Source organism: Lithobates pipiens, unplaced genomic scaffold, assembly GCF_037356315.1.
Source record: "Lithobates pipiens isolate NorthernLeopardFrog02 unplaced genomic scaffold, aLitPip1_a1.2 Scaffold_3, whole genome shotgun sequence".
NCBI lineage: Eukaryota > Metazoa > Chordata > Amphibia > Anura > Ranidae > Lithobates > Lithobates pipiens.
In genome coordinates, this window is record NW_027507790.1 from 14,300,946 (window position 1) to 14,328,936 (window position 27,991).

Here is a 27,991-nt window from a genome sequence, read left to right on the forward strand (position 1 = left end):
GGGCTCTGTCTCTGAAAGGATACACGGAGTTCTGGTTAGGGTGCCCCCATGGAGAGCTGCTGGCTAAAGGGGCACTCAATAGGAGGGAGGGGCCAGGAGCCACAAAGAGGGACCCAAGAGGAGGAGGATCCAGGCTGCTCTGTGCAAAACCAACTGCACAGAGGAGGGAAGTATAACATGATTGTTATTTTTATTTTTTTAAATGAGACATTACCATCACTTTAAACACTGAATTCCAGGTATTTTTTCATTTTATTTCCATACTTAAATTGGTCTAGCTTGGATCAATGCAAGTAAAAATATGTCAAATGATTCTATACCTGGCTGATCCCCATGGAAGCAGAGAATCACTTTAGCAGTCGCCGCTACTACAGTGACCTCACAGTCTTCCAAGTCCTGCACTGAGCAGCTGTCCTCCTGCATAGTAACCATAATGTCCAAGTACTCTGTGCATAATTTCACATAATGTTAAGCGAGCTAGGGGCCCCAAATATGTACAGTTAGGCTTTAAATCTAAAAGTTCAAGAAAGTGGCATCACCATCCGGGCTGTGCTGTACAGCAGAGGTGTATGAATTTACAAGTGGACAGAATTACAAATGTTTTTGGCCATAAGAGCTGTCTGCATTAATGATATCATAAATACGCAAATTTAATACGTCTTGCTATACTTAACAGAAAGAACTCTATTTACTTTGCTTACACGTTTTTTTTTTCAAATGCACGATTGTAATGATTTTAGCATATAACAGGACCTATGCCTGCACTCAGGTCATAAGTATGTCAATTAGGCCAACCCCCATCACAATACAATATGAGGTGGCCCTGGCAAGAGGTTCCCAAATAAGCTTGCAAAGAACATGAAAGTGAACAAAAGGCCAAAAAGGACAGGAGGAGCAGACAGAAAACATTCTTGTCTGCAGACATGCAAAGCGCAAGCAGCATAGATCCAACAAGCCCCATGGAAACAGAAAAATTGTGGAAACAGGGTCCTTCTTCAAACTGCTAAATGCTTTAACGTATTTTCTTGACAAAGTGACCGAATTGCCTGATCAAATAGTCTTGACAGTGCTTCATATTTCAGACTTCAAAAGCAGTTAAGCTGGTTCTAGGCGTGTGTTAATGCAGTGACAAATAACATCCTGTACTTACTGGAAAACTGTGGGTAGAATGTATGGCGACTAGTTGATGTAAAGAAAATCAATGTGCACCTTTAGTGAGGACCAGTTTATTAAGGAGCTTTAAGAAAACAGTATAGCACATTTCAATTAACTAAGTAGAAGAGAACCAATGAAAGTCAGCTGTGCAGGCTACATTCCAAATGCCAGTACACAGTGGGAAATTAAGGCTCCATGCACACTGAAGCTCAAAAAAGCTTTTTCTGGACGCCAGATTGCTGGCAGAAAACGCTGGTTGAAAAACTTGCTTTTAACAACGTTTTGTACTAGCGTTTATTAGCGTTTATGGGCGTTTTCAATAAAAATACACAGAGGACACTCCAAAAATCCCACAGTACATTCCAAACTCCCACAATGCATTAAAAAAATAGAATGCCGAACACTAACGCGCGTTTATGAGCGTTTATAAGCGTTTGTCGTTTTTTGGCGGTGAAAAACGGCACTTTGAACGTAAATTTCTGGCGTTCAGAAAAAAGCCCATAAACTCCACTGCTCATTAAAGCTGAAAAACGTCCATGTGTGCATGGACACATAGGCTAACATACAGTGGAGTTTATGGGCTTTTAAAAAAAACGCCCAAACTCCAATAAACTGCAGTTTATGAGCTCCAGTGTGCATGGAGCCAAAGGCTTAAGTATAGGATTAAAAAAACGGCGATAGTAACATCTTTTGATAACCAGTCCCCAGCTCACACAAATAATCAATTTTACGTAAATAATCAGTTCTTTACATTAAAATAACTAAAAAATGTAGGCATTATGTTTACATACCAAGTAAAGGTAATCGAAGATTAGAGAGGCTTTATCCATTTGTCCCAAAATAACCAGCATCTCATTGTCTATGTATTCTTTGTACTGTTTTAAATTGCAGCTCAGTTTCTTCTCCAGCTCATTTCGGATCTAGAAAGAAAACAAAGGGCTCAAAACATTTTTACACATTTTGGGGAATGTAGAATTGATGGAAAGATTATAAACTGCTTACTTCTTTACAAGTCACATTCTCCAAGTCTTTGCTCATCATGACACTCCGCAAAGAAGCTTTGATGACCCATTCAGTCCTTTCACCTTCATTTGGCCTATACAAGAAGACATGCTAGGTTACAGCAAAAACAGACAAGGAGATGTGTGCTCCACTTTGAGACCACAAGAGCCAAATGTAATGCACTGCATGACTGTACCCCATGTGTTCTCAAATAAAAGAAGTGAAGATGCAGTCCCACTGCACAGAAATGTTGCAAAATGTTTGCATAATCCCTGTCTGAAGATTGTATAATGGTATCATATTTGGGGGGGGGGGGGTCTGGGTCCTTCACAGCCACAGTTGTCTGACGAAAGTAGATAATGCCTTGGGTTATCTGACAACTAAAGATTGCCATGCATTGTTTGAATTTCAGCTAGTTACTGATGAACTGGCTAAAATTCGATAAGTGGGTGGCCCTGTCAGCTACTTCCAACTGGACATCCCTTAATTGAAAAATCAGATGCAGCCGCTGTTTAGGGAATCTGACAGCTGATGGGGCTAGCTGTCAAAATGCAAAAGTTGCAGCAGTAGATTCGTTCATTCAAGCTGTGTAACATGGATGGAGCAATCTAAGAATTTTTTTTTTCAGTTTAGCCTGAAGTTCAAAATGTCCCTTAATCATATATAAAAAGGTGCCATCAGATGCTGCAAAATAAGACATTTCTTCAAAATACAAAGTATATATATCAAACAGTTTTTTCATCTTCGTTCTGGATAGAGTAGGGAATGGTTAATGTTCAAGTTTTCATTACTCCATAAGCAAAAATAATGAAAGTATTTACTAAATAATATTTGAATGGGCGTATGGTGCAGCAAGGTCAGTAGAGAATACATACCAAGATTAAACTTTTCCCATTTCCGATGACCGGTTTTGAAAAACCGTCATCCTTTATATGTCTAGGATCATTACTTACGCCTGGTAATAGGCAAAATTTGTGTTTATCTAGTTGCTGACCCGCCACAGTACTTTTACTGCGGCGAGATGGCAGCTACAGGCACTGCAATGTACTTGGTACATCTGTGCCTGTTTCCAGGTTGGGGCGTGCGCCCCTCCCTGCCTACTCCCCTGTGATTTGACATAGTGGGAGTTTATCAACAGATCCCAAGCAATGATTCATTGCCAGTACCAGCTGATCAGCTGTGTGAAATCACAGATTAGTCCTTTGTTGTAAGCAGCACACAGCTTTATACAGAGGGAGCAATCGCTTTGTTTCTATTGTCTGCTATAAATTGATCTTTAGTACAAAGCAGCACACAGTAAGCACATTAACACTGGCTAGGCACACAATTAACCCCTTTATTGCCCCTAAATGTTAACCCCTTCCCAGCCAGTGTCATTAGTACTGCTGCACGATCACACTCCCACTATAAGTTGCTGATCACTGCTATTACTAGTATATTAAAAAAATAAAACTCATACAGTAAACTATATGCTAATAGATGCTATGAATTGAATGCAAACAAAATTGATATACACTTATTGGTTTTTTTTTTTTTTTACCAAAAATATGTAGCAGGATACATTTTGGCCTAAATTTATGAAGAAATATGATTTTGTTTTTTATTGGATATGTTTTATAGCAGAAAGTAGAAAACTATTTTTTCCCCCCTTCAAAATTTAGGGTCTTATTTTCATTTATATAATAATAATAAAAAAAATTGGTTAAATACCAAAGGAAAGCTCTATTTAGGGGGAAAAAATATATAAAAATATAATTTGAGTACAGCGTTGGATGACTGCGCAATTGTCAGTTAAAGTAGCGCAGTTGCATACAGCTAAAAAAGGCCTGGTTATGCAGGGGGGTAAAATCTTCTGGTGCTTAAGTGGTTACTATTATTACTAGGTTGCTATAAAACACAAATTTATCCTATAAAACTAAAAGTACTGGGATACTCACTTCTCCATGAAGAGGATGGGGGAGTCTGGCCGGGTGGACTCCAGGTCCTGCATGGTGTTCCACTCATTTATGCAGCTTTGCTCAGAGCAGATACAGCTCTCATAGTATGAGGCCCACACAAGAGCCAGCCCTCCAGGAAAATAGTTGTATCGTCTGGCAACCTCAGAGGCCTTGTGTAGGACTTGAAGTGCTGACCTGTTTTAGATTATGAAAAAGAACAGACTTCAATAAGCAAGCGTGAGGCCACAAAAAGCATAACAGCAGATAATAAATTAAACATAAATCAAATTTTTGCAGGCTAGGATAAAAAAGAAAAAAAAAAGAAAAAAGGAAGGTGTATTTAGTATGTCATTCTTGCTACACACATCACACTTTGCCTCATCATTAGCCTTCTTTAGCATTCAGAACATGATGTATGAAACATGCATTTTCCATTAACATAATGCCTCACGTGTGGTGGGATTCCACAGTGGTTCTACTTTGTATAGAAAGACTTGTACATACCCTAAGGCTGGAAAAAAAAAAATCTCAAACTACTACTATTTTAATAGCAGGACAGTATTTCACTTATACAAAATTCTTGCACACACACACAAATTATATATATATATATATATATATATATATATATATATATATATATATATATATATACATACATACACATATACACACATACACACACATACACACATATTCAATTTTAATTAACTGTTTCAATTACTAAGAAATCTTAATGGTTTCTGTATACAATTGCAGTATGAAATTAAGCAGATTCCTGCTCAAAAATACAAAAAACACAATAGAATATGAAAGCTCTGCACCCTGAGCCCACCCAGTTGTGTGACAATATTCACCATTGTCTTCTTGCATCTCCCGATTGGCCGAGAGAAGAAGTGATCGTACTGGCCGGGAGCGGGGGGCTCCAAGGAGGAGATGCAAGGGGAAGCCGCTGAAGCTGCCCGTGGCCTGGATGGGGTAGAGTGCGGGACTGATGGATGGGCAAGTGATGAAATTAAGGGTGGGGGGGGGTATGGACCGACTGACAGGCGGTGGGAGGTTTGACCGATCAATCAACCGAATGGAGGAATGGTTTGTTTGCCACCCTGCCCCCAAAACAAAATTGAGCACCAGCCGCCACTGGCGCCTGGCTTAACCTTCCAATGAACAGCCTTGATTTTATAAAGCTGCAATGAACTGTTCGAGTGCAAACATGTTAAAACATACCTACTGAGCCTGCAAGCCATATTTTTGGCTATGCATGGTTAAGGATGGCTAAACAACATTTAAAACCCTGTGGAAAAATGATCCCCAGAGCTACAAAACTATGCTTAATGCAGAGCTCCACCTAATGTAGAAGTTCTGCTTTAAGGCCTCCATCACCCTTCCCCTTCTATAAATGACCAATTGGGGGGGTGTGGTGTGCGGGTACATGGTTTTGACAGGTACCCGCTCCCACTTTCGCTTGAATCACCTAGGCTATCTGACCAGTAGTTCTCCTCTCCCCATCCCTCTCTGCAGTCTACAACTCACAGGTCCCAGAAGACTGCAGCACCATTCACAATGCCCAGAGCTACTTTTGCATGCGCAGTAAGCACTTGGTTGTGAAGCCGCAATCAGTCATAGCCCGGTGCCCATAGTTGACAGGCCAGCACCAGGGAGAGAAGCTAGAGAAGCTAGTGGGAAGGGGTGGCTCGGGTGAACACATCGCTGGATCATGGGACAGGTGAGTGTGCATTTATTAAGTCAACAGCTACAGTTTTTGTAGCTGCTGACTTTTAATAGACCAAAAAAAAATAAAAAAATACTGGAGCTCCTCTTTAACCACTTGCTTACAGGGCACTTAAACACCTTCCTGCCCAGACCAATTTTCAGCTTTCGGTGCTCTCACAATTTGAATGACAATTACTCAGTCATGCAACACTGTACCCAAATGAATTTTTTGTCCTTTTTTTCCCACAAATAGAGCTTTCTTTTGGTGGTATTTGATCACCTCTGGGGTTTTTATTTTTTGCGCTATAAATGAAAAAAGACCGAAAATTTTGAAAAAAAACGCATATTTCTTTGTTTCTGTGACAGAATTATGCAAATTATTAATTTTTCTTCATAAATTTTGGCCACAATTTATACTGCTACATGTCTTCGGTAAAAATAACCCAAATTAGTGGATATTATTTGGTCTTTGTGAAAGTTAGAGAGTCTACAAGCTGTGGTGCGAATCGCACAAAATTGATCACATCTGATGTACTGGTGGCCCATCTCGCTTCTTGTGACCCGAACAAGTCAGGAAAGTACAAATACCCCCCAAATGACCCCTTTTTGGAAAGTAGACATTCCAATGTATTTAGTAAGAGGTATAGTGAGCTTTTTGATGTTGTCATTTTTTTCCCACAATTCTTTGCAAAATTAAGATTTTTCATTTTTTTTTTTTTCTCCACAAAATTGTCATTGTAATAGGTTATTTCTCTCACGTGGCATGTGTATACCACAAATGACACCCCCCAAAAAATTCTGCTACTCCTCCTGAGTATTACAATACCACATGTGTGGGACTTTTTCACAGCCTGGCCACATAGAGAGGCCCAACATGCAGGTAGCGCCATCATGTGTTCTAGGAACATAAGTTACACATCTAACTTGTTGACTATTTATTACACTTTTGAAGCACCAGGACAATGACACGTGACACTGATGACAGATGGCACTGATACGTGGCACTGATGACAGATGGCACTAATATGTGGCACTGATGACAGATGGCACTAATATGTGGCACTGATGACAGATGGCACTAATACGTGGCACTGATGACACGTGGCACTGAAACGTGGCACCGATGACAGATGGCACTAATACGTGGCACTAATATGTGCCACCGATGACAGATGGCACTAATACATGGCACCGATGACGCGTGACACTGATGACAGATGGCACTGATAAGTGGCATTGATGACACGTGACACTGACAACAGATGGCACGTGACACTGACAGGTGGCACTGATGACAAATGGCACTGATACGTGGCACTGATGACAGATGGCACTATGTGGCACTGATGACACGTGGCACTGACGGCAGGTGGCACTGGGGGCAGGTGGCACTGGGGGCAGGTGGCACTGGGGGCAGGTGGCACTGGGGGCAGGTGGCACTGACGGCAGGTGGCACTGGGGGCAGGTGGCACTGACGGCAGGTGGCACTGGGGTGGATGGCACTGGGGGCAGGTAGCACTGGGGTGGATGGCACTGGGGGCAGGTAGCACTGGGGTGGATGGCACTGGGGGCAGGTAGCACTGGGGTGGATGGCACTGGGGGCAGGTAGCACTGGGGTGGATGGCACTAGGGGCAGGTAGCACTGGGGTGGATGGCACTAGGGGCAGGTAGCAATGGGGTGGATGGCACTGGGGGCAGGTAGCACTGGGGTGGATGGCACTGGGGGCAGGTAGCACTGGGGTGGATGGCACTGGGGCAGATAGCACTGCTGGGGGCGGATGGCACTGCTGGGGGCGGATGGCACTGCTGGGGGCGGATGGCACTTTTTATTTCATTTTTTTAATTTTTTTTTTTTCCAGAATCAGAACGGCTGCCGCTGCAGCCGTTCATCTCTCCCCTCTCGCACTGTCTGTGCGAGGAAGGAGAGCGGCGCTGCGAGATGATCTCATATGTTTACATATGAGATCATCTCCCATTGGACACGCCGATCACGCTGTAAACGGCCGCTGTGATTGGCCGTTTACAGCGATCTGTGTTTGCCTGTCCCCGGGGGACACGGCGAACACAGAACTTCCGCGATGCGCGCCCGCGGCGGCGCGCATTGCGGAAGTAAACATCAGGCCGTCCAGGGACGACCGCCCGAACGAACGCGCCTGCTCTACGGCCGTAATTCGGCTATAGGGCGGGCGCGAGGAGGTTAAAAGTGGTTGTAAACATCTGGAAAAAAAATGTTTTTTACCCTGCAAGGTAATGTCAAAATATGCTAGTATACATTGCATACTAGCACATTATGTTAACCGTGCCTTAAAACTAATCATTCCAGCACCGAGATGTCAGAGCTGCAGGCGTTCCCATCTTCAGCAGTCTTGCTTCTGGGTTCGTGGACTCCAGCTCTGTGACTGGCCAGAGCCACGATGACGCCACCCCTGTGCATGCGCCGCAGTTTATGGCAAAGGGCTCTGAAGGAACGGCACGGGTGGCAGTTTCTTCAGAGCACCTCTGCCAGTGGCTGCATGTACAGTAAATATCTCCTAATTGGAGCATGTTTAGGAGATATTCACACTACCTATAGGTAAGTGTTATTATAGGCTAACCTATAGGTAAAAGCCAGAGATGGAAGTTTACTTCCACTTTAACAATACATTAATTGTTGAAAACACATATTTCAGTAAACATTTAGATGAAACGATCAGGCATGAATAATAATAGCTGTTCTATACAAGACAGTAACTAAAAAGCACCAAATGTCGCTAAGTAAGAAATTTGTTTTGGCCGCTGTGCCTGTCCATCTGTATCATTTGCATTTGCCCTGAGGAAATCTAGGAAGGAATGTGAAGAAAAGACAAAGCTGGGAAGAAGAAGAAAAATTTGTCAGGGAAGACAGATGGGATGGGAAACCACAAGAACAAAACAATGGTATTCTACCTTGTTCACAATACTCTGTTAGGATTACCCCTTCGCTACCAGAAGTGCGGTAATATGGGTGGTATAACACGAACCGTATAAAGCACATACATAATGACGACGAACAAAAAAAAGATTATAATAACAACACTTGCTTACCACATGGCTTGGACGGATACTGGTTTGAACACATGGGTTCTCCCTGCTGTGTTGACACTAAACCCACTAAGCAAACAGAGAAAATAGAGAAGTTTAGAAGTTTAAAAAATAAAAATAAAAAAGGGAGAGAAAATAAGAAGAATTATCTCCTAATGAAATGCACATACGCTGCTCTGCAGTTTACAAAACCACTCAGGAAAACAACTCTCCTCCCCAAGTGGACCCTTACATAAGCAGAAGTCCAGAAGCACTTACGGAGAACAAATTATGCAGTATGCGATATGCTTAAAGTGGTTGTATACCCACATTTTTAACTTTTACCTACAGGAAAGCCTATAATAAGGCTTACCTGTAGGTAAAAAAAATATCTCCTAAACCTGTACGGTTTAGGAGATATTCCCCTCGGTATGCGCCGCTGACCGCAGCGGCGCATGCGCACAAGGGGTTTCTCGCCGTCAAAATCCGGCAGCGGCCGAGCGGCCGGACTGAAATCTCCCGCGCGCATGCGCGGGAGTGACGATATCGCGGCTCCGGCCACTCACAGCGCCGGAGCCGCGATACCCGGAAGAAACGCCGAGGGAGCATGTCAGCTCCCTCGGCGTGGATCGGGCCAGATGTCGGGGCCTCGTTCTAAGGTAAGTATTTCATAATGAGCTAGTATGCGGTGCATACTAGCTCATTATGCCTTTTGCTTTGCAGGTTTAAAAAAAAAAAAAAAATGTGCGGGTTTACTACCGCTTTAAATTACATGATCTGTTTCTCCAGGATGCTTCAGATTTAAAAAAGCAACATTGACCTTACCTTATGAAAGAGTCTGCAGTTACAACGAGTGACTTTTTAATGCATTTCTGGGGAGTTTAATCCTTACTAGTGCTTTTTTTTCCTGTCTTTTTTTTCTTCACCTTAAGGGCCAGTTCACACCAGATGCAGTTCTGTTCAGTGCGCTTTTTTTCTGTGCTAAAAATGCATGCACAGTGTTTCCATGTATTTCAATGGCTCTAGTTCACACCATGCAGTCAGTTTCCGGTGCAGAAAAAAACAGAACTGCACAGAACTGCATGTGGTGTGAACTGGCCCTAAATGGGGACATGTGCGTTCCGGTGCGTTTTTTGATGTGTACAGTTCCATGCAGAAAAAATGCAGCATGATCTACGTTCTTTTCTGTAACTTGAACGGACTGGAACTGACAGCACTAGTGCGAAAAATACCATTGGAAACAATATCACCTACTATCCATGCATTATTGATGCAGGAAAAAAAAAATGCACTGGACTGCATGTTGTGTGAACCGGCCCTAAAGCAGTCAATCCACTGCGGCTGCAGTTACTTTTAAATAGCAGAAACATTGGATATGCTCTTTGTAGCTCTGGTTAAGCCCCGTATACACGGGCTGAGCAACATCGGCCAGCTTAATAGAAAACGGCCGGCATTCGGTCCATGTGTATGGCAGCCATGGAAAACCAGCAGCTGACCGGCTCCTCGATCAGCACGCTCAGCCAATGGCGGAGATCGCTGATCGGGGTGTTCTGGCAGGAGGGCTGTCCCCCTGTCAGAACAGAACAGCTCAGCAGGTGGGATCTTTTTACTAATGGTGGATTGTTAGTACAGCTGCTCCGACCAGAGCTGAAACTTTTTTTTCGTTCAACCCAGCGAAGCTCGGAGTATGTACCAGGCTTTTGACCTAGTAAGGCTTCACGTACATAGGACATTTTTACAACCTCTCCTGAATGATTTAACTTGACAGATAGTAACCGTTGTTTAAAATGTCCATTTTGCCGTGTTTGTATTTAAAAAAAATAAAAATAAATAGCCAAAAGTCAAAAACGCCTGTAAAAACGCAGCGTTTGAAATGCCTCTAAACTCAGCTTCTGAACCCATTTTTTTTGAGTTCCAAAAAAAAGCCTCTAAACTCAACTGCATAGAAACTACTGTAAAACAAGCCTGTGTACATGTACTGATAAAGATAACAAAGGAGAGTTCAGGAGCAGTTAAAAAAAATGCCCAACTGCTCCTAAAGGTCTGTTTAGCAACAGTGTACATGAGGCCTAAACAAACGTAATAGCGGATGCCTCTATCTTTTTATTAAGCAATCTCCAGTCCCAGTGACTCTTCTTAGAGGAATTCTACCCAACGACCTCCTCTAGTGGCCACTCTACTTTTCCTTTTATAAAAAATTGTAAGTAAAAGTTGTCTTTTTAAAAAATTACTCAAAGCTGAAAACCGGGGAGAAATAAAAGTCACCAATCAATGCAGCCCTATACTGTATTATATTATTTTTTAAAAGCAGTGAATGTGACTCAGTATTTGCCTCTTTCAGTCCACTGTACAGCAAAGCTCAGACGGGAGAGGAAGAAGCGGAACAATTAACCAGTCAGCAGTGCTCATGAGCAACCAAAGAACATGCTTACACAAGGAGAACGCATAGTGACCGTTTGAAGCTTAGCAAGGTACTCACTGTTCAGTCACAGGCTGAGAGGGATGAATTGAAAGCATAGAACACAGAGGGCACGTAGGCCTAATGCATTATCCTCTATACATGTTTTATTTATTAAAAATGGAGGTGAATATACTAACAAACCAGTAATTGTGTTATAGCATGATCATAAAATCATCTGCTTAAATCCATATGCGAAAATCCACAACACTTGTAGTCACATCTGCAAACGTGTTTCAAGGTTTCACTCTTCTTCAGAGCCTTGTTTAGAGGTCTCTTAGTGTTGACAAGGACCAGCGCTTTTTCTATTTAGTGCTGCTGTATATAGCTTCCTTGTTGATTTTCTCATATGGATTTAAGCAGATGATATGATAATTCTATGACACAAGTACTAGTTTGTGAGTATACTCATCTCCATTTTTATTAAATAAAACATGTATTGAGGATAATCCATTAGACCTATGCTCCCTCTGTGTTCTTCTATGCTTTCAGTTCATTTGGAATCCCCTAGTCTTTGGAAGGCAGCGAGGTGTGCATTATTCACATATACTAAAATGTCAAGATAAGAGTCTGATAACACGTTGGGACTTACCACACAGCGCAGGAGAGTGAGCACTTTGATATGCTCTGAGAGGGATTAAGACCTACACGTGTTACTTAACTGCAGCAAATTAAACTCTGGTATTTTTTCCCATTCCAGGCTGGCCTGTGCTGTGTGGCAGCTACGTATAGCTCTCAGGACTGGGTGGAGAGACATACAAAGATAAAAACAGTTCCCATATGTTTTGTACCTCTTTTTTGTCTAAAGTTCAGCTCAAATAAAGTTACAAGTATTCATACTTCCTTTTGCTTGCTAATAGGGGAAAAAAAAAAATCTTTAAAACTACAAATACACTATACTAATTAAAGTAATTTTTTTTGCCAAGTTAGCCGCCAATTGGAAAACTTCCATGCTCTTGCAGTGTTTATCTCTCCTCTGAGTTTCCTCCTCATTCTGCCCCCTGGCCATGTTTCTCGACCATTATAAAACTAGGCCAAGGATAAATCCAAGGAGAAAACCAAGCTCAACTTAAGACCAGCCCGCAGACAACCAAGTAAACCTGTCTAACAGTATGCGTTAAAAGCAAAGATTTAGTCTGCACACATTTGCAAATGCATGCTTAAGCCAGAGATCCCCGTCAAGGCACCCTGGTTTCTGTGGTACTGAAAACTAACTTATAAGTGTTCCCACATTGGGGGAACATGCATTCTGATGGATCGGTGAGAGCAGGTGGACTGAAGGGGAGCCAGCCCTTCTTAAAAAGGTACAGGGCCTGCATACTGAACACCCAACATATAGCATAACGGCTGCAAAATTGTCAGTGCGTTGCCTGAGGGTACGCCACTTTCCCCGTCTATAGCTGGCTATCACGGTAAGAAGCATTGGAAGGCTAACAGTTATAAACAAGGCCAAGGAAAATTTGTATCACTTTTGTGTTTTATGGTTAGGCAACACACTGACACTTTGGCAGCCATTGTGCTATACGCTGGGTGTTCAGTGCACCTTTAAGAAGGTCCACCTGCTCTCACCTATCCATCAGAATGCATGCGTCTCCACTGTGGGGACAGTTAGTGTTAGGTACCACAGATACCAGGGTGCCTTGACAAGGCTCTGTGGCTTACACATGCATTTGCAAATAAGTGCAGACTAAATCCCTGCTTTTAAAGGCATACTCTAAGCCCTTGTACACACGGTCGGACATTTCAACAACCAAATCCGTCGGATTTTGTCCGACGGGTTTTGTCCGAAACTGTTGCATACACACGGACAAAGTTGTCGGAAAATCCGATCTTTCAGAACGTGATGACGTAATTTTGTTACGATGGGACTACGTTCAGGCTAGTAGCCAATAGCTTTGATGTAGGAATTTGATCTGAGCATGCGTGGCACTTTGTCCGATCGGAATTCTCTACACATGATCGGAGTATGTCCGATCGGACCAGTTTGTCTGAAAATATTTCCAGCAAGTTGGAAAATTTGGTCCGACGGATATTCCGATGGAAACAGTCCGATGCAGACCACACACAGTCGGATTATCCAACAAAATGGTCTGACAGGACACATTCCGACGGATTCTCCGACCGTGTGTACAAGGGCTTAGACAGGTTTACTTGGTTGTCTGCGGGCTGGTCGGTAAGTTAAGCTTGTTTTTTCTTGGATTTATCTTTGGCCTTGTTTATAACTGTTAGCCTTCCAATGCTTCTTACCGTCATAGCCAGCTATAGATGGGGACAAGTGGCGTACCCTTTTCGTATCATGTTTCTCGACCACAGGTATGTAGGTGCCCCCTGTGTCTGCCAGAACCTATGGAGCACCACCTGAGTCATAACTGTGCGTATGCTCCTTTTCAGAACTACAGCCTTACATGCAGTTAGAATAGAGTAGAGAATGGCTCTATGTAGATAAAATAAAATAAAAAAAGGTTGTTCGCAAACTCCATTGTATTGTGCTTAAAACCCCTAGGCCACTAGATGGATACAATGCTGCAAACAACATAAATAAAAGCCGTCTTTGCATACTTGTTACTAGATTTTTTTGTTTTTGTTTTTATTTAACAAAATCAGTAAAAAAAAATAATAAATCTATAACAGGTCAGCAGACATTTAGGTCATCTTTTCACTTCACTTCGTATCATTTATGTTTACTTATATGTCTATTATTTCTCTGTATAATTCAGATGAGCGAATTAAGTTTTAATGTTTTATGCAGTAAACAAGCAGAGCCCTGGTGTGTAGTCACTAGCCGCATCAACAATGAATAATCTATGCATTTCAATAATAACAAGCTTCAAAGAGCAGTTCCACTTGTATCTCAATAAGAAAAAGAAAAGTATTAGATTGTAAGCTCTCTTGAGCAGTGCTCTCCCAACCTCTTGTACTGAAATGTATTGTAACTGTTCTGTCTCCCTTATATTATAAAAAGCCACGCAAACCTTTAGCACTAAATAAATCATAAATTCTCTATAACCACTACAGTAAAATACAGAAAAAGATCCTAATAACTCACCCATCTCCATCCAGACGAATGGTGGTGTCACTCCACAAGTGCAGAACCATCCCGATGGTGCAACTCTTACTGAAGTAGAAAACAGGCTGTTAGAGTGACTATGTCAAACAATATTCAAGTTGTAATTGGCTGTAGAAACAGTACATTTTTGACAGAATGGATTTGATTAGCAGTGTAATTTTGTTCCTTTACGGAAATGTCACCAAACAGATGAAGGCAGGGTCAGGGCAGGAGATAAAAGGAATGTCTGTGGAGCTCAGGACAAAAGTCTACTGGCATATTGTTCCCCCAAAATAAGGGTAGTTGTTGGTAATATTTGTTTAAAACCACATTCCCATTCATGGGATACTGGCATGAATGCCTGGATATTGGGTTAAAGAAAGCTAACCTGGTTGTCACATTATTAACTCGTTCACCACCAAAGCCTATTTTTTCCCTGTTTTTTTGCACTCGTTAAAATGGACATTTTAGGCCTGGAAATTATCATTTACTGAAGCACGTATGGCCACCATTACAGCCACTCAAATCACTTCTACTACACAGCCCATAGCCAGGAGTGAAAACGTAACCAGAGTTGACTTACTTGCTGGCGCTGCTGCCAAAATTTCATTAGCAGCAACAAAAGGGTCAAAGTATATGCCCAAAAAAAAACCACTTTTGGATAAAGTGGAGAGAGATCAGATTTCCTATTGGGTTTTTACTACTATCCGGGGCTCTGTTGGAGAGATTTAAAGTGGAATTCGAGCCAAAAATGATATTCTCCCACATATTTTTATAGTTACAGACATCCACTTCTGTATTATCCACTTTTTACTTTTAAAAATAGTTGATTAGAAATAATGATCTAATCAAGCCATTCAGGACCCCTCCTCTCGGACAGATTGACACACTTCTCTGCTCCGTTGTTGCTCCCAGATCTCCCAACCAGCCAGCTCCGCCTCACATTTCCCTTTCATGTGAAGTATGCATTTCATAGGCTTTTGTGCAGTTGTCTGTCTCAGTACTCTCAGCCAGCCAGCTCTGCACTGCATTACTCAGTCCCACCTCTTATCTCCTCTTCTACTTTCATGTGTTCTCATGAAAAACAGAGCTAGAAGATATTGTGCACGCCTCCAACTAACAGCTCTGTTTGCCAGAGCAGAGTGACTGCAGTCATGTGAAAAAGAAGCAATATTTTAAAAATATAAAAAACAAAACAAAAAAAACTGTGATTTTTAGCTTTTGGAGCCTATCAGGAAGGGTATCGATTGCTTATGGTTGCAGTGGCTCTTTCAAGACATTGAGGCTGTAGAACCACTTTAACCTAACCAAACAGGAAGTGAGATAAAATCTCCAACAGGGACAAAATTAAAATTTAACAGAGGTTCTAACCTTTCCTAACTAGCCCCCAAACCAGACTGTCAGTGGCCCCTGAACTTAAAAGCTTTTGTCCCTACTCAAGAAAGCTCCAAAGTGAAAAGAAAGTCTGTAGGGGAAGTGCATAAAGGGCACCTAAATCTTGCAGGGCACTCACATCAAAAAGTTAAGTTCAGAAAAGATTGCGTCCCTCCCTCCCATGCCATGATGTCTGAGCTGGAGGCCGCTTCCATCTTCACCAGTCTTGCTTCCAGGTTCGTGGACCCTGGTTCTGTGACTGGCCAGAGCCATGACGCACTACCTCGCATGCGTATGGGAGCCGCCATTTATAGCACAGGGCTCTGAAGGAACGACATGGGTGGCTGTTCCTTCAGAGCACATGCACCAGTGATGTCACTGGCTACATGTACAGTAAATATCCTGTAATTCAGAGCAGACGGTTATGTAAAATCTCGGTTGGAATACAAAATATGACTGACCCCCCTCTCCCTTTTTGGAAGGCTACGCTATTCTCTCTAGAAAATGGGCAGTAAAGACCACCCTTGCCCCCTCTAATACAGTTTGAAGCATTGTGCCTAAAGTATGAGCGGACACAAGATGCCTTATTCCATTCCTAGAGAATCCTATCTGACCCACCCAAGATGTCCACCCTGAAATTTCTCTCCAAGTGGGACCGAAACTTAAAACCTTACATTCAGTGAGAAGGACAGAACCCTCCAGATGACTCATAGGACCTCCATGTCTAGCACTAAACAAGTAACAGGATATAAAATCCTTTCCAGATGGTATAGGGTCCTCACAACATTGCACAGACTCTGTTCACAATGCCCTTCAGTGTCCTGGAGATGCCAAACAGAGGAGGGGGCTCTTTGCTTCATATATTCTGGTCTTGCCCAAATATCAAAAACTTCTAGAATCAGGTAAAATTGATCATTTACAGATTAACAAATATGCCTGCCTTCCTTCCTTCTCCATCTGGCTCCGTTTTCTTTAAAAAGAGATATAAACGCTCATATATACACTTACTTAAAGTGGTTCTAAAGGAAGAAGGTTTTTCATCTTAATGCATTCTATCGATGGCCAGTCAATAATAAAAAGAGGAACAGTTTGAAAAAAGGTGGTTCTACTGGACCGAGATCACTTTCTCCTCAGACTACCAAACCCTACTCAGTACTGTCATCTTCTGGTTAGGCAAATACTGCCTCCGACGCCTTTATCCTTCACGGGGAACCTCTGGTGACAACCAGAGATTCCCTCACCGTGGAGAGATTTCCTCTCACTTCCAGTTTTGGCTATGGGTCAAAGCGGGGGGGGGGGGGGTTTCATGGGAAAGAAAAAAAAGCCAAAAAAAAAAATAATTGGTATTTTTTTTTAGTATTGGATAGAGTGGAGAGGGATTATAAAACCTGTTAGTTTTTATTTCTGTGTCCCCATTAGGGAGATTAACTCTATTTGCCCTGTTTACTTTGATCAGTGAAAGTAGAGAAAATCAAAATTGCGGGTTGTCCTCAGAAGAGTAATAGAGAGGAAATATTCTAAAAGGGGACACTAAGGGATTCCCTTGGGGACCCCTAGGTCACAAGAACTAAGGTGCAGTGATTTCCAATTACTTCCTGATTTGGCTATGGGACAGGCAGCGAAGGGAAATCTACCCAATGGGACACAGATACCAAAATAAAAATAAACAAAGTTTTGCTTATAGTTCCACTTTAATGTTTGCTTTTGGTTTTATAGTTCTTGTATGTTTGCTTTTGTGTTTATGGCGCATTTAGTACACCATACATCCATATGTATGGATTTAATACCAATACAAAATTTAGCATGATTTTAGAAAACTTTTCCTAATAAAAGGAAATTTGTAAAAAAAATTGCATCTTTACAGTACAACTCACCTCTCTTTACTGGTGAAATCCAGCCCCAGAAGTATATTCTCTTCGGTGTCTTGCCGCCCACTACTGTACACCACAACCATGTAACGCACACGATCTGACCAGCTGCTCTCCAGACGGACAGCCTTAAACAAAAACAATTTTTGTAAGCATTTGAAGGCTACCCTTAGACCCTGGGCCAAACAAACCCGCAATTTTAAGTTGAATATTCATAGCATAAAAAATACATTTGAATGGCACTAGAACAGAATTATGGAAACTATTTTTTTCTGACAGTCTATATCCAAATTTTTCTCTTTTCTTTAAATAATCAAATTATGCACAATGAACAATCATATTTCCTGTATCTAGCAGCAATATTTCAATTATTTGCACTGTCACATGTATTTTGCAAACAATCTTTTCCACAGATAATGTAAACAGAAAAAACTTCAGTAAAATTGGATGCAGACAAGTCTTGTGAGCATCTCCTCATATCATGGAGTAGCAAAATGTAAAAATGCCAGAATATCAAATGATACATTAAAATCAATGTCTCATTAATTGGGAATGAGAGAACACATACCATTTACTTTGAAGATGAACTATAATTTTCAAAGGAACATAAGCAGAGTTTGACATACTAAGCCTACAAAAGACTAACCTGGCTGGTGGTACAGAGAAGAGAGGGGTTATCCCCTAATAAAAATTAAAAAGGTGAACCAACATGGTACGCCATCCTCAAACCCCCAGTTCGTTCTACACTTATCTTAATCAATGACTACCATCCACAGCCGATGCAGTGGTCTGGGGATTTCACAGTCCTGCCCCATCTTTCTTAAAGTGATTGTAAAGTCTGTTTTTTGTTTTTTTTCAATAAAAATAACAAACATGTTATACTTACCTGCTCTGTGCAGTTGGTTTTGCACAGAGAAGTCCGATTCTCCTAATTTCAGGTCCCCCTCTCTTGTCGAGCGCTCCCTCGGCAAGCAGCTTGCTATGGGGGCACCCGAGCTGAGTCACAGCTCCATGTGTCCATTCAGACAAAGAGCTGCAGTTCGGCCCCACCCCCTCTCACTCCTGATTGACAGCAGTGAGATCCAATTGTACCGCTGCTGTGTCTCAGAAAATAAGGAGGTAGAGTTTCGGATGGCCGAGACATTTGTGGACATCACTAGACAGATATGGGGCTCAGGCAAGTATTAGGAGGTGGTGTGGCACCTGCTACACACAGAAGGCTTTTTATCTTAATGCATAGAATGCATTAAGATAAAAAAAACTTCTGCCTTTACAACTTCTTTAAGGGCTTCAAGGACAGATAAGAGCAAGTCCAATTGGTCAAAGTGGTCACGCGCCAGGAAGGGTGTCGGAAGTTCGTTCACCTCTCATTTTTTGTGAAACGCTGAAATTGCACATTAAAAATAAAACCCCAAAAAAACCTTTGAATCTTCTTTCTTTCTTTCCGACTACCTTTAAACATTCCTTTTTTTCTTATTTATCTTTCCTTCTCTTACAATTCTCTGGCTATAGATGACATTGTATTCTTCAACTACAACAGCTATTACTAATCGTTCACACAAAAATGAAGCTAAAAACACTTGTGTGCTTACTTTACACACAATGTCATGGCAATCTGTAAAAGATCTAAGCAGTTTCTTTACATAAACCTTCAGAATCTTTTGTTATCAAATAGTAATTCTAATACGGTTGTTGTAATGCTCCTATTAGGCATCTGCGATTTGGTGGCTCAATCTACCCATAAATAGCTTTTTGTGTTCCATGCTGGCTTTTACGCCAGTAAGACTATCCTTTTTAAAATGGAGACAATGTCCCCCCCCATACAATCACACAATAGAGACCATTAATGGATTCAGTATTACCCCTTTAAAAAGCTCATCTACATGGACCATAAGTGTCCTCAAAAATTTGGGAAAATATGGGATGCCTGGGTAGAGGCTAGAGCCCTGATGATTTGAACCTTTGGTTTGACCCCCAAGGTGTGCTTCTAGTGGCTGGAGTACTGACCTCCCTATCTGGATGATACCACGATGGTATCCATGCATTAGGTTTCCCGTACTTGGTACCTACCCTGACTTTGGTCCCCTTTTTGTGACCTCCCCTCCTTATGCAGGTATTAGTCTTGGCCTTCCTACTCCTCTTCCCTATCTACACTCCCCCCCCCCCCTTTTTTCTTCCTGTCCCCTTCCCTTTTTGGAAAACGGACTGCTGGATGGATTATTTCACTGTGCTATGTCGCACTACTGGGTTGGAGTTTATTTCAACCAATTTACATTCAAATTTTATGCTGGAGATGCGGACTTGTTATCAATAAAATTAAAGCCGGCAACTCAGAGTGCTCTTGCTAAGAAAATTATTTATTAGCTACATATATAAAAGCATGATACAAAAGATGCCAACACATTTTGGCTTTTGCAGCCTTCCTCATGGCATGCCAGGAGGAAGGTTGCAAAATCTGAAATGCGTTAGCATTTTTTTTATGATGCTTTTATACACGTAGCCAATAAATACATTTTCTTAGCAAGAGCACTCCAAGTTGTTGGCTTTAATCTTATCGATATCTGCAACCTTGGGAGTTGGACAGCCCATCCAGAGCACCAGACTCCAGCTCCTAGATATAAAATATAGCGGATGAGCTCAGGTAAAAATTTCAAATTCATGCTGACGTGTTAAAATGCTACCTCATCATCGTCTAGTTTGATCACTTTGTAATCCACTTTTGCATTATCTATTGTGGAATGCTTTGTTTGATGCTCTTATATCCTCGGACGTTTCTCCTTTTGCGGTTACTCAATGGTTACTATTGTGCTTCACTGTATGTAGAATTACGATTGTTCTACTTTATTGAAAAATAAAAATGTTTCTGTTAAAAAAAAGAAAAAATACTGTTGTTCTGTACAAAGTTCCTAATTCAAAGGAAATAGCATGTATGTACATGTGGCGAATCTTACCAGTTTGATACGATCTTCAGAACGGAGAAGATTTATCATCACCTGGAGGTGTTGAGGTAGATCTCCTAGAAAGAAAGAAAGAAAATTGTTAGGTACGATGCCTGCGGGGGTGGGATGGGGGAGAGGGAGACGTGACTCGGTGTACATCTTGCGGCATGTATGCGTCCCTTGATTATCTGATTGAGGGCGAATACTGCTGTGTAAAATGCACATCGTTTCCCTAGAAGTCCAGGTTCTGAATCTAGGGAAGCAACTGTCAGCATTGAGAAGACCCTACATACTAAAGGAGAGCCAGGAACGTACCTGGCAGGTGCCAGTACAGAGGCGGTGGAGACAAAGATCTGCAGGCACGAGAAAAAAAAGAGTAGATAGGTGACAGGAAGGGTAGAGGGGGAAGTGCCAGGGAGGCCGATCCTGGGCTGAAACACCCCAATAAGTACGCTCTATTGAGTGACATTGGTGAAACCAGTCAAGGGACCAGCACTGCTGGAGCTGAGGGAATCTCCTAGCTGTCAGGGGAAGAAACTCCTCCAGTGAGAATGGGGGGGGGGGAGCTAAAAGAAAGGATAGTTTCTGGTGGTAGGGAACTCAATTCTTAGAAGGACAGAAAAGGCAATCTGTGACAAAAACCAAAGCACCAAACTGTATGCTGTCTACCAGACGCTCAGGTTCGCCACACATCATGGATCTGGTGGACAGATTACTGGGAGGGGATGGAGTGTCCTAAAGAATGATTTTTAGGGACCTGGGAGTTAAATTGAGGAAAAGGACCTCCAAGGTAGTATTCTCAGGAATATTACTGGTACCTCGAGCCACACCAGAAAGGCAGAGGGAGATTAGGGAAGTAAACAAGTGGCTGAGGAGCTGGTGTTGTAAGGAGTGGTTTTGGTTCCTGGAGGACTGGGCGGACTTCTCAGTCGGTCAATAGCACTATAGAAAAGACGGACTGCACCTAAATGGAGGAGGGTGCAGATCTGTTGGGAGTAAAGATTGCCAAAAAGTTAATAGGGTCTAGAGGTAGAGATAGTCAGTGTGGAACATAGTTCAGATGGTAGTATTGGGGGCATAAAGCACATAAACCCAAGGTAAGTATAGTAACAAGTCCTAGTTGCAATCTCGGAACACCCAATAAGAGGACAGTATGCGACCAGTTTAAAGCTACGTGGCATGTTCTCCAATGCCAGGAGCCTGGCAGACATAAAGGCGTGAACTAGAGATACTGTTGTACGAGGAGGATTTGGATTTTGTGGGAATTTCAGAGACTTAGTTCAACAGCTCTCATGATTGGCTGGCAAACATTCAAAGGTATACCCTTTATCGCAGGGATAGAGAGGATAAAATATGAGGAGGGGTTTGTCTATATATCAAGACTAATGTACAAGCGAATGTGAGAGATGACATCACTAAGGGAGCTAGGGGGGGGGGGGGGTAGAATCCTTATGGGTAGAGCTCCAAAGGGCTGAAGCTAAGGGGAAAACAATACAGGGAGTATGCTATAGGCCTCCTAACCTGAGGGAGGAGAGGGAGACGGACCTTCTATCACAATATGGATCAGCAGCAAGGATGGGAAGAGTCATCAGAATGGGGGATTTTAACCCCTTCAGATCCGCGCTATAGCCCAATGATGGCTATAGCGTGGACCTACTTTGCCGGGAGGCGGTCAATAGACTTCCTCCCCGATGCACGCTCCCCGAAGGCCGTGCGCTGTGATCAACGAGTCAACGAGACACAGATCACGGCCCCTTACCAGGTGATCAGCTGCCAGCCAATCACAGCTGATCACGTGATGTAAACAGAAGATCGGTAATCTTTTTTTCTCCTCACGCAGCTTCTGCAGAAGGGACATCGGTCCCGAAGAGGAAGAGGTGAAGCCGCCTCATCTGTGCCCACAAGTACTCGCCTACCAGTACCCACAGTGCCACGAATCAGTGCCCACCTGGGCACTTGTCCCATTATGACAAGATCTCCCTGAAGGGAGCTTGTATGGAACTGTGCAAAGTGAAATCCCCTCAAAAAAGTTAAATACAATCAGGACCAACGTCCACATGCAGGTCCGCAGGGAGGACAGAGGAAGAAACACTCTGGCCAGAGTAGAAGCCTGGGTCAGGCTCAGATAATCCAATGTTCTGGAAGGGGCCAGAGCAGACTTCAGGTAGTATAGAAGCCAACTGAAATCTGTCAAGGTCAGTATTGGAGCTACGTTGCCCCTCGGGGTAGTCGAGGACTCACAGAAGTAAATCGTCCAGGCAGCCCAACCGCAATCCCCTGGTGACATAACCACACCAGATCTAGGGCCAACACCTTGTGAACACCCGAGGAGTGGTAGCAAGACCAAAGATCAACACCAAGAGCTGATAATGCTCAATTCCCACAGCAAAACTGAAGAAGTGCTGGGGTCAGCCACATAGTGGAATGCACAAGTAAGCATTTGTGATGCCGATAGAAGCTAGAAAGTCCCCATGATGAAGGGGTGCCACAGCCGTGCAGAAGGACTCGATCCTCAACTTCTGTACCCACACAAAGCAGGTAAGGGCCTTGAGGCCCAGAATTGGACGCTCTCCATATTTTGGACTGTGAAAAGGTTTGAATATAACCCCTGAAACTGTTCCCAACACGGGAACCATGGCAATCACAATCTGAAGCAACAGGGCTTGCACAGCCCCACGAGGAGAACCACAAACGGTCCAGCGACAGACGAACACTGAAAGTAAAAAACAGTTTTTGGGGAATAAAGTCCGGGCAAAATCAAAATTCAGGGGTTTGAACGTTTTTGAACTGTGCTGTGAAAGGAGGACCACTTCTGCAACTAGGCTTTTTTTTCTTTTTAGACTGTGGAAGAGATGTTTCCACCCCCCCCCCCCCCCCCCCGGGAGACACGTAAAGATGCCATTCAGGGTAGCCCCCAAACAGACAATGGCCTTGAAAGTTAGACCGGTCAAATCTTTTTTTTAGAAGCCTAGCCTGCAGATCAACACTTACATGTCTGAGCACCAATGCAGCAGAGAGCACAGCAACCAGAGGAATTGCGGCCAAGAGGTTAGGGTTTTTTTTAAACTAGGCAACCGGGCGGAGGGGGGGGGTTTGAGGGTCCAGAGGTAGAGATACAGATAGTCAGCACGGAACATATTCCAGGGGGTAGTATTCAGGGCATTGGTGATAGGTTGACCAAAGCACATAAACCCAAAAGGTAAGTCTAGTAACAAGTCCTATTTGCAATAGCAGAACACCCGATAAGAGGACAATATGCGACCGGTCTAAACTACACAGCATGTTCACCAATGCCAGGAGCCTGGCGGACAAGATGGGTGAACTAGAGATACTATTGTACGAAGAAGATTTGGATTTTGTGGGAATTTCAGAGACCTGGTTCAACAGCTCTCATGATTGGCTGGCAAACATTCAAGGGTATACCCTTTATCGCAAGGACAGAGAGGGTAAAAAAAGAGGAGTGGTATGCCTATATATCAAGTATAATGTAAGTTAATGTGAGAGATGACCTCACTAAGGGAGCTAGGGAGGAGGTGGAATCCTTATGGGTAGAGCTCCAAACGGATGAAGCTAAGGGGAAAATAATACTGGGAGTAAGGCTATAGGCCCCCAAACCTGAGGAAGGAAGGGGAGACAAATCTATCACAATTTGGATTAGCAGCAAGGATGGGAAGTGTTATCATAATGGGGGTTTTTAATTATCCAGACATAGACTGGGTGGAGGTAACCACGCATTCATCTAAGGCTCACCAGGTCCTAAATGTCCTGCAGGACAAATTAATGGGTCAGATGGTAGATGCACCAACTAGAAATAAAGGGTTACTGGATCTACTGATTACCAACAATACAGACCTGATCATGGATGTGAAAATACAGGGCAATTTAGGTTACCGTGATCACAGGTCAATTGGCTTCAGTATAAAAATCACACAAATAGTAAACATAAGGGGAATACAAAGAGACTGAATTTCAAAAGAGCCAACTTCCCTAAACTGCAAACCTTGCTAGAAGGCATAAATTGGGACAAAATCTTAGGAACAAAGAACATGGAGGAGAGACGGGTTTGCTTTAGGAGCATATTAAATAAGGGCATTAGCCAAAGCATCCCATTGGGTAATAAATTTAAAAAGGCAAACAAAGTGTTAAATGGCTTAACTCCAATGTAAAATAGCAAAGGAGAAAGCCTTCATAAAATACAAGGTTGAGGGATCATCATCAGCATTCAGACTTCATAAAGAATGCAACAAGAAATGTAAGGGTGCAAAAGGACAGCTAAGATAGAACATGAAAGTCACATAGCGGAGGAGAGCTATAAAATCCCAAGAAATTCTTTAAGTATGTAAACAGTAAAAAAGGGAGGACAGGCCATATTTGTCCCATAAAGAATGAGGAAGGACATCTGGTTACAAAGGATGGGGAGATGGCCAAGGTATTGAATTTATTCTTCTCCTCAGTCTTCACGAGGGAATCGGGGGGCTTCAGTAACCAAAATTGCAGTGTTTATCCTCAAGACACATCACAGGAAGCACCTCCATGGTTAACAGAGGACAGAATTAAAATTAGACTTGGGAAACTTAACATTAATAAATCACCAGGACCAGATGGCTTGCACCCGAGAGTACATAGGGGACTCAGTCAAGTAATTTCCAGACCATTGTTCCTAAGTTTTACTGACAGTCTACTGACTGGATGGTACCAGCTGATTGGAGACAAGCCAATGTAGCACCAATATTTCAAAAGGGCCCAAAATACATCCCTGGGAATTATAGACCAGTTAGTCTAACATCAATAGTATGTAAAACTCTTGGAAGGGATGATAAGGGACTATATACAAGATTTTACTAATGAGAACGATATCAATAGGAGTAATCAGCATGGATTCATGAAGAATCGTTCTTGCCAAACCAATCTATTAACCTTCTATGAGGAGTCGAGTTATCATCTAGATAAAGGAAGGCTCGTAGACGTGGTGCATCTGGATTTTGCAAAAAGCATTTGACACAGTTCCCCATAAACGTTTACTGTACAAAATAAGGTCCATTTGCATGGACCATAGGGTGAGTACATGGATTGAAAACGGGCTACAAGGGCAAGTTCAGAGGGTGGTGATAAATGGGGAGTACTCGTATTGGTCAGGGGTGGGTAGTGGCGTCCTCCAGGGTTCTTTGCTGGGACCAATCCTGTTTAATTTGTTCATAAACGACCTGGAGGATAGGGTAAACAGTTCAATCTCTATATTTGTAGATGATACTAATCTAAGTAGGGCAATAACTTCTCCACAGGATATGGAAACCTTGCAAAAAGATCTGAACAAATTAATGGGGTGGGCAACTACATGGCAAATGAGGTTCAACGTAGAAAAAGGTAATATAAATGCAAAAAATATGAATGCAATCTATACACTGGGGGGGGGATCAAGGATATTGGCATGCATAAAAAAAAATAAAAAAAAGGAGGAATAACTCCAAGGATAAAGTGATAATTCTCCCACTCTACAAGACTTTGGTCCGGCCGCAACTGGAGTATGCTGTCCAGTTCTGGGCACCAGTCCTCAGGAAGGATGTACTGGAAATGGAGCGAGTACAAAGAAGGGCAACAAAGCTAATAAAGGGTCTCGGGGATATTAGTTATGAAGAAAGGTTGCGAACACTGAACTTATCTCTGGAGAAGAGACGAGAGGGGATATGATTTCAATTTACAAACACTGTACTGGTGACCCAACTGGGATAAAACTTTTTTTGTGGAAGGGAATTTAACAAGACACGTGAGCACTCTTTTCTGCAAACCTACAGCTGTTAACACTAGAGGTCGACCGATATATCGGCCGATATTTGCCGTTTTTGAAATAATCGGCATCGGCCGATTTGTGCTGATAAAAAGCCGATTTAGAACTACAGCGGGACTTTGAAATGACTTCTGTATAGAATGGTCTAAGTTGACTGAGTCGTCATAGCAACCCTTTCCTCCTCTCTGGGCAGGCTGCCAAGAAAAGAACAGAAAGATACAATGTTTACACTTGAATGAATTAAGTCATCTCTGTGTGTAGAAGTTCTCAGTTTAACCATTTAAAGACTAAATCTTTTCTGACACTTGTTGCTTACAAGTAAAAAATCCTGTATTTTCTGCCAGAAAATCACTTAGACCCCCCAAAAATTATATATATTTTTTTAGCAGAGATCCTAGGGAATAAAATAGCGGTTGTTGCAATATTTTATGTCACACGGCATTTGCACAGAGGTCTTTCAAATGCATTTTTTTGGGAAAAAAATACACCATTTAAAAAATAAAAATAAAATAAAAACAGTAAAGTTAGCCCATTTTTTTTTTTTTTTTTGTCCAAAAGTTTTGACTACCTGTTTTTATTTAATAAATATATATATATATATATATATATATATATATATATATATATATATATATATATATATATATATATATATATATATATTTTTTTTTTTTTTTATCTAAATCATACAAGTAAACTGATTGGAGGTTTGTTTTGTTTAATAAATGTTTAAGTGTAAGAAATTTTCTGTATCACGTATGAAGGCCGCTTTCACACTGGAGCGGGCAGACGTTGATGGTAAAACGCAAGTTTTAGCGGCTCTTTACCATCATTTTAGCGGTGCTATTTGGCTGCTAGTGGGGCACATATAACCCAGCTAGCGGCCAAGGAAGAGGTTAAATGCGCCCATGAAGCACCGCTGCCAAATCGCATTGCATGCGCTTCGGCAGTGGTGCCCATTCATATCAATGGGCAGGAGTGGTGGATGAGCAGTATACACCACTCCAAACGTGCTGCTTGCAGGACTTTTTTTTAAGATCCTGCCAGCGCATCGCCTCAGTGTGAAAGCACTCTGTCTTTCACACAGACTGCAGGGGAGCCATTTTACAGGCACTTTACAGGCGCTATTTTTAGCCCAAAAGCGCCTTAAAACGCCCCAGTGGGAAAGGTGTGTTAAATCAAGGGGGATTAAAAATAAATAAATAAATAAAATAAAAATCGGCCTAACATATCGGCCCAAAAAAAAAAATCGGCATCATATATCGGCTATCGGCCGCCATGATTTCTAAATATCGGCATCGGCCAGAGAAAAACCCATATCGGTCGACCTCTAGTTAACACCATTCTACATTCTTCTATTTTTCATCCCAGACCTCTAATAGATTCCATCTCCTATAGCCAGTACCTGCCTATCTGCAGGATCTGTTCTAGTGACATGACTTTCAAAGCGGAAGCCAATGCGTTACGCGACAGACTCCAAGCGAGGGGTTACTCCAAATCTTGCCTCAAGAAGGTTTTTAGACGTGCTACCATCCCGAATAGACAGTCCTCACGATATTCACGATATACCTCCAAGAAACCCAAGGACAATACAACCGCGTGCATACGGTGGCCAACACTCACAGGTAAGGAGAATCATGGCGAAATATTGGCACCTTCTAAGTATGGACCCAGA

General features: G+C 42.3%; 1 protein-coding gene across 1 annotated transcript in view; it reads right to left on the reverse strand.

Moving 5' to 3' along the window:
* The window catches only part of SSH1 (slingshot protein phosphatase 1), a 122,724-nt gene that overhangs the window by 60,070 nt on the left and 34,663 nt on the right, over window positions 1-27,991 (reverse strand). Inside the window, exons 4-10 of the mRNA XM_077461293.1 lie at window positions 20,544-20,608; window positions 17,599-17,720; window positions 14,351-14,419; window positions 8,871-8,936; window positions 4,095-4,289; window positions 2,158-2,251; window positions 1,947-2,075 (exon numbers count right to left, since the gene is read on the reverse strand). Of these exons, the coding sequence (XP_077317419.1) occupies window positions 1,947-2,075; window positions 2,158-2,251; window positions 4,095-4,289; window positions 8,871-8,936; window positions 14,351-14,419; window positions 17,599-17,720; window positions 20,544-20,608 (740 nt within the window). The remainder of the gene's footprint in view (window positions 1-1,946; window positions 2,076-2,157; window positions 2,252-4,094; window positions 4,290-8,870; window positions 8,937-14,350; window positions 14,420-17,598; window positions 17,721-20,543; window positions 20,609-27,991) is intronic.